The sequence below is a fragment of the Trichechus manatus genome, unplaced genomic scaffold (genome assembly GCF_000243295.1).
Source record: "Trichechus manatus latirostris isolate Lorelei unplaced genomic scaffold, TriManLat1.0 scaffold00017, whole genome shotgun sequence".
NCBI lineage: Eukaryota > Metazoa > Chordata > Mammalia > Sirenia > Trichechidae > Trichechus > Trichechus manatus.
This window is the reverse complement of record NW_004443953.1, coordinates 23,347,763-23,355,337: the sequence shown is the minus strand read 5'-3', so window position 1 is coordinate 23,355,337 and position 7,575 is coordinate 23,347,763. Positions and strand designations below refer to the sequence as shown.

Here is a 7,575-nt window from a genome sequence, read left to right as displayed (position 1 = left end):
GTCCTTTGGTTACCAGATTTGACTTTTAACTTTCAAACATCCTTTAAGATCAAGAAGCCCTAACTAAAAGTGCACACCCTTCCAAACATATTTGATTAGTGGGGAGGGTATTTGGTGAGAAAAAGTCATGAACCATTATTCCAATTAGAAGAGTATGTTCAAAAGCTAACTTACTGAGTTTTTTGGCATTCATGCACCCTACACTACACACGGCTCCTCAAAAACAGTAAAGCAGGCCTGTGTACCAACTTTTTTGTTTTGCATTTAATGAACCAATGGTATTTGGTACACATCTTAAAATTCAGTTCAGTTTAGGGTCCAGTGAAGAAAAAAATAACCATATATATATATATATATATATATATATATGGGTAGTCAAGAGCAGAACAGATGAACTAGAAAGGATTATTATCATATAAGGAAGCATTATTCTCAACGTTTTGAGTAACAAGATGCTAACATGTTACTCTTCATTTAAAAAAATTGCTTGCAAATATTGAATTGAGGCAAGTGCTAAAGGCCCATAACTGACAATGTCGTCTATTCAACACCATTACTTCTTTACATAAACTTGTTTCATTAAGGTATAACACAGAACCCAAGCAATAATTTGGAAATCAGCCAAGTGCTAAGCAATTACAATGGCAGGTACTACACAATCAATTTTCAAAACACATTTGGCCACTTTTCATGACCCACCTGCAGTCTGGATTAAATAGACTCTTACTCAGTATAAAATTTTCATTTCTGGACCAGCCTGACAAGAACACGCAGCTTTATGAATTTTCACATAAGACATTTAAATAGTCTTAGGGTCACACCAATTCTGGCTTAAATGATTTAATCTGACATGTTATATAACTACAATAAAAATAGTACTATGTTCAAGCTTTAAATGAAAACTAATTGCGGATAGATAACAGATTTGACATGGAATGTTATAAGATCTTCCTGTATGTAATCTGACACTGCTGATGATGAAATTCAGAGTTTGACAACTTCAGATTAAAAACCACAAGCAAATTTACTCCTGATGGCATGCAAGATCTTCCTCAAAATTAACCTAAGACCTAGAAGTCTCGGTATTATCAGAATATAAAGAAACACAACAAATTTGTACATTTTATTCACATTTATTTTTCGCTTTTAGTGTGCTCACAGAAAATTAGAACACCTTAAGCAGGAGTTTAATAGCAATTTTTGTAAGCAAAGTTACATTCCATCTCTAAGTCAAATTGATCAAAGCTTCTCCAGTATTTACAAAACATGATAGACAAGATGCTACACAAAACCATTGCATCTGAAGATTTTTTTTTCCTTTATTCTCAAAGACGACTGGAAAAGAAAGCATTGTCTGCTGTAATCAAAAACATACCACAGTATAAACAGTAACCATTCCACTTATCACAGCTTGGTTGAGTTTAAAATTTTTGTTTAAAAGGTCCAAGATGACTGCAGTTTTACAAAAATGGGCAGGGTGGAAAGTTGCAAACTTCATGTGCTTCTGGATATCAAGATTTGTTTTTATACAATAGTCACAGTTAAAAACACCCTGCTGGTAATACATAATTACACTTTATTAAGGTCATAAACCAGCAATAAACAATAAAGCCTATACAACTTGTAATTCTACTTAATCACTGACTGGTACAGCTAACATGAGATAAGTGAAAAGTTCCTATGGTTTAAATGAACTTCTAAGACTATGATCTTTTTTTTAAATCTGGGTATTGGTGTTCTTTTTTTTTCTTCCTTTCCTTCTTTGTCAAGACTTGTAGTGTTGTAAACCTGCCTAACAAAATACATCGTAATAACTTTTCTTTAAAAAAAAAAAAAAAAAAAAGACTAAACCTTTACACCATCATTTCTAGCGGCACACTTTCTTGGCAAATTCATGCACCACTTAAATTTCACCATTGTGGCCCCTTATCACTTCATTTGATATCCCTTTTAGACCCACCCATCTCCTTCATATATGGGCATGTCCATAGATTGACAAAGAAAGTTTACATTTTTGAATAAAGATGCAAAGTATGCAAAAAACATTAATACTGATGCAAAAAATAAAAAATAAAAGAGAAAACAAGGAAGAGGAAGGTTTTAAGCTCTCCTCGACCTGTTGGAATGGTGGCAACAGAATGATCTGAGATGGGATCTGTGGGGAAGGGGAAGAAAAAAAAAATTGCTGCTTAAAAAAAAAGTAAAATAAAAAAGACATCTTTAAAATCAATCCCTGGTTGTAGACAAGTTCTCCAAAACCAGTACCTGGCACCACTCCAACAAACAAACGGGGGAGAAAAGTTCTTCGATTATCTCAAAAAATCTGGCCCTTTTACTCTGCCGCCTCTGCTGGAGGGGCTTCTGGACTGCACTCGGGCTGGGCCTCCTGTGAGGGGGCTGCGCAGGCTGACGACACTGCGGCGGCAACAGGCTCCTCCGCCGGGGCCGCCTCCGGCTCTGCGGGCGCGCCGGGCCCGGCAGCCGAGGGCGCCTCGCAGACGGCGGCGCTGGCCCCGGCCTCCTCGGCCTTCTTCTCCTCCGCCTTGTTGGGCTCCTCGGTCGCCTTGGCTTCCTCGGTGGAAGCGGGCTTCTCGGGTGCGACGGCGGCCTCCTCCACCTTGGTCTCCTGCGGGTCGCCGCCCGCCGCCCCCTCCTCGCCAGCGGCGGCCTCCTCGCTCGGCGCCACCGCCTCCTCCCCAGAGGCCGCGCCGGCCTCGGCAGCAGCCGCACCAGCACCCCCTGCGGCATCGTCCTTGCCGCCTTCGGCAGAGGCGCCAGCTGCGCCCTCGGCCTCACCGCCCTCTCCTGCCTCCTTCTTGTTTTTCTTGAAGGAGAAGCCGCTCAGCTTGAAAGACTTCTTGAAGGAAAAGCGCTTCTTTTTTTTTTTCGGGGTCTCGTTGCTGGGCGAGGGCGTGGCCCCGTCCTCTGCCTTGGGCGAAGACGTCGAGGAGGCGGCCGACGCGGCTTCTCCCTCTGCGGCCGTGGGCGACCCGGGTTCGGCGGCCTCGCCCTCCGCCGGGGCCTCCTTTTCCGCAGGGACGGCCCCAGCCTCAGTGGCGGCGGCGGCGGCGGCCGGCTCCTCCTTCTCGGCCGCGGCGGGCGACGCCGCCCCGCTCCCGGCAGCGACGGGCTCTTCCTTGTCGGCGGCGGGGGCGCTGCCGTTGGCCTGCAGCTCCTCCTTTGCGCCCGGCTCGGCGGCCGCAGGTGAAGCGTCGCCGTTCACCTTCACGTGGCCGTTCTCCTGCAGGGCAGAGAAAGCGGGAGCATCACTGAAGCGACCCGGGCGCCGCCATCCCCATACCCACCCCTGGAGCGAGAGAGACCAGTTTCCCACGGGTTCTGAACGGCCGAAGAAGGCCTGCTTTATCGGACAGCAGGGTTGAATGCCCAGACGAGAGCCCCTCGAACGAAGAAATGGGGCAGCGCCGTTTGGTGCTTCCTAAGGACACAGTAGTCACCCCGACCGCTTAACAAACGACCAAAGGACTTAAAAAGGCTGATCCCGAAACGTGAGAAATAAAGGATAACCCATCTTAGCCTGTACCTCACGGGCTTTGGAAAGAGGGCCACAAAACACCAAACGCCCTTTAGAAGGCACGGAGCCAGAGCCAGTGCTCCGCGCATATGTTACACATCCCCTGTTCTCCCTAAACCCTAAAGGCCTTTTCAAAACCCCAAGCACTCCCAGGGGAATCACAGCTCTTAAGCCTTGAAACTCTCGCAAGGTCCCGCGCCCTCCCAGGGCCGGCAGGGGGCGCTGCTTCTCCACGGCGCGGAGCGGGGAGCGAGAGGGCGCGGAGGGGCGGGGCCGCGGAGCCACCCCGCCCTGCCCAGCTAGGCCCTGCCCGCCGGCCGAGGCGCCCCCGAGCCGTATCACACAGCCCTGAATCCGCAAACAAAGCTCAGGTGGCTTCCCGGGCTCCCAGTAGGGCTAAAACCAGCAAGGCAGGAGAAAACTCAGTATTTCTGAGGTCTCGCCTCTGCTTCACACCCACTTTCGCCAGTGATTCCGCGAAGCCCAGGCGCGCCCCCGCGGCTTATTTTGCATTTTTAACGGATTTATCACCCTCCCCAGCTGGTTAGGGCAGAAGTAACAGAGCCTCCGCTCTAAAAAAAGAGGCGTGGTAGGCGCCCGGTATTTGTGAAGCAGCCACCCACAGCAGACCTCTTGCGCCCACCCAACCGTGGTCACCCGGGCAGGGTACACGCAACGTCAGGACAGCCCCTCGCGGGTGGTCTAGGCGCCACGTACACGTACAGTCCTAACCGAAACACAACGAACTGCCTCTTCTCAACTATCTGGAGAGGTTTTTCAAGGACCCACTGTGTCTTCCCAAACTGGGGATACCATTAAAAGTCAGATGGATGTGTAATTCCACAGACAGCTACGAACAAAGATTTAGGGCACTGGGAAAGCCCCATCGAAAGGTATCGAAACCTTATGCCCAAGCTCCAACCAGCCAGCCACCTTTCCAAGAACCCAGGGCACGCCGCCTCGGCTTACAATAAGACAGCCTTTCCGTCTTTGCCTTTCTCCACCACCATCCCCACGGCCCCCTCCCCCCTCCTCTACCCACACAATCACACCAGATCAGAAATCTCAAAGACGACCCAGTCTCGACAAGACACACAGAGACACCCAAACACCACTGTGCCCCCAAACACAAATGCAACCTGGCTGGGGCGGGGGGAACCTAGCTAGTTACGTTCAGCCAAGCTCCAAACCACGCCATTTTAGTCGAATTTATCACTCCTTTCCTCTCATCTACTCAAGAATTCTCCAAGATTCTCCGGGAATCATTCCTCTGGGGTCGGGGAGATCCTCTTCTATGAGAAATTGACAATTAAGGCTATCACTATCCATTCAACTTTCTGATTGGAATTCGGCCACGCTCCTCTCCACCGAATGCGCCTCGGGCGCTACTTGGAGGGAAGGGGAAGCGTGAAGAATAGAGAAAGACATCAAAGAAAGAACCAGAACCACAGGTAGACTTTACCTGCCCATTCGCTTTGGAAGGCGACGAGGCCACAGCCGCCTCCCCGGGCCTTTCCGCGGCGGCTTCTCCCTTCGCAGCAGTCTTGGAGAACTGGGCACCCATGCTGGCTTCTTCAACAAAGAAACTCAACAGATCCAAAGGGGGAAACAAAGAGCCTCGGGTTTGTGTAACGACGGGGCAAGAAGCAGCAGCGGCAGCGGCGGCAGCAGCAGCAACACACACACCGGAGGGAGGGGGGAGTGGGGGTGGCGAAGAGGACAGAACAGAACCGATTAAATACACTCCAGATGAAAAAATTTTAGTCGAAAGATCAAAAAGCAGCAGCGCTGGAGGGAGGGAAAAAAGGTGGAAAAGTCGAGCACAAAAAAGGAGCCCAAGTGTAGTTAAAAAAAAAAAAAGTAATAAAAAAAAATCCCAGATTTGTAGCCGCACTGTAGACAAGAGGAAAATGGAGAAATCTCCCTGGTTGCTAATAAGATGCGGGGTCCAACGCCCAAGTGCACAGATGAATGGGCTTGCGGGCGCTGACGCGGCCCCCGGGCGCGCCGGCCAATCCGCGCGCCGCACACAAAGTAGGGGGCGGGGCCTGCTCGCCCGGCGAACAATGGAGCCGCGCTTTGCAAACGATTTGAAAATCAGCCTCAGACCGAGAATTAACGTCCTCCAAATAAATAAATCAATTAAAAAATACATGCCTTTCGCCTCCCTGTGCTTGAAAATAATAATGCATCACTTGATTGGCTTGCTTTGTTTGGAATTAATTAACCGGAGGGGGGGAACTCGTGGTTGGGGGCGGAGAAAGCGTTAACTTGACTCGCTGTGACTCTTGTCGGTCTATATCCGTGTCTGTCTCCACTGCCTCCCCTCCCCCATCTTCCCGTGTGTTTATGTGTGTATTTGTGTGTGTGTGCGCGCGCGAGTGTTAAAAACAATGGTTGGAATTTGTGTGTGTGCAACATGTTTTCTTTCTCCGTGTTCCATATTGGTTCCACAAACAGTGGACAGGGTTTGTTTTTTTTAACGGTTGCAATTGTTAAATCTCCCCAAATTGAAAGGTATTTAAACCACGAAGATCGAATTTCATCAAACGAGATCGTGAGTTAGAATTAGGTCTGTAGGCCAGATGTGCAAAATGCAAAAACGGCAAGCAGCCTAAGCCACTTCCCCTCCTCCTCCTACACTGGCATGAAACAAAATATTTTGAGATTGGCCTCCGTCGCTCATCAAATCCTCCTTTTTGGCTATTCCCAATTAGTGGTTTTTTCCCCCACAATATAAAGTGAGTGTCATTTGCAAACGATCGAAACTGCTCGCGTTTTATCACTGTATGAAAGGACTTAGTTTTCCTTGTGATGAAATGAGACACAACCTCGAGTGTACGAATCCATATTTACAGCTCAGATGCAATTCGCGTCAATATGGATCGTTTTCAGCCTAGTGCTAGGATTGGATGGACTCCTTCTTGCTGAACGTATGTGAGGTTGTACGCAAGCAAGAGTGCTCCTGGAAGGGAGGGAGGCAGCAACGATGAAATTCTAAACAACCAGATCGACGATTACAGTTCTAAGAAATTGTCTGCATGTTGAGAGATAGCAAGAAGACCCCGGAACCTTCCAAGTCTAACTCGGTTAGAGGAAAAGCTGCTATACTGGGACACAGTATAAAATGATACCGGATACCTCGATCAGCCACTGCACCACCTGCCACCGAAGTACCAGACGTTATTTTTGTGTGAAAGACAAGGCATTGATTTAGAGTATTTACGTGGGAAATCAAGGATACAGCCTAATAAGCATTTCTCCACCACCCACATTTTTGCTCCCGAAGTTTTCAGTCGAGATAATATAGACCATTTTTTTCTCGTTTACTTTTAGTGATCCTGAAATGAATACTCTTTCACTTATGGAGGTGAGAAGCAGTGGAGAAAGGTTCATTTCTCCTGGTGCTGGCTCTGAATTCTCAGTTTTATTTTCTGCTCATTGTAGGGATATGGGTCACACTCTGCGTGAAAAAGACGGTAGGTTGAAGCCAATAACTCTTTGTTCAAGTGTTTCTTTGAAAACCACCAAGCTGAACAGCGTTACGTGAAGCTTCATCTTCCCACTGTCCAGTTCCTTCAGACGTAATATTCAATCACGAAGTCATATTCCCCAGAGCCGATGTAAAGACGTTTCCGTAGAATTGCATCTTGCCAACAAACATGTTATCACCCTTAAGGGAGCCCGCTGGCCTGGCCCAAGACCCCGACCGCCGTGATGGACTCGAGTCCCTAGTGTTAGCGGAGTTCCAAACTGAAAAGTCAACTGGGCTGATCCAACACCAACCATCCAGACGATTCTCAAAAGCTCATTTAAGGCTGTTGTTGTCCCCCCACCTCAACTTGAACCATGCTTTGCCTCTGCCCCTCCCTCCCCGTTTTAAATTGGGGTCATTGCTAGCTCGATTTCAGATTTTCTTGCAGACGCGTCCTCAGGCTTCCATTTGGGGGCTGCTTTTATTGCTTCTTTGTTACCAGGCTGCAGTGTAGTTTTCCCCCCTTTTCTTTCCCCGAATGCCTATTTGCCTAATATCTGCTAGT

At 48.2% G+C, this 7,575-nt stretch overlaps 1 protein-coding gene across 1 annotated transcript; it reads right to left on the bottom strand.

Moving 5' to 3' along the window:
• Positions 1 to 1,117: 1,117 nt before the first annotated feature.
• MARCKS (myristoylated alanine rich protein kinase C substrate) lies at positions 1,118 to 5,492 on the bottom strand. The gene is made up of 2 exons (XM_004372479.2): positions 4,998 to 5,492; positions 1,118 to 3,241 (listed from the first exon to the last, which is right to left on the bottom strand). The coding sequence occupies exons 1-2, from the start codon at positions 5,097 to 5,099 to the stop codon at positions 2,333 to 2,335; spliced, it is 1,011 nt and encodes a 336-aa protein (XP_004372536.1). The 5' UTR covers positions 5,100 to 5,492; the 3' UTR covers positions 1,118 to 2,332.
• Between the last annotated feature and the right edge of the window lie 2,083 nt (positions 5,493 to 7,575).

Coding starts and splice junctions, on each gene's coding strand:
- MARCKS (XM_004372479.2), bottom strand. CDS start 5,099: ATGGGTGCCCAGTTCTCCAAGACTGCTGCGAAGGGAGAAGCCGCCGCG. Junction 3,242..4,997: donor CTTCCAAAGCGAATGGGCAG/GTAAAGTCTACC, acceptor TCTGCCCTGCAG/GAGAACGGCCACGTGAAGGT.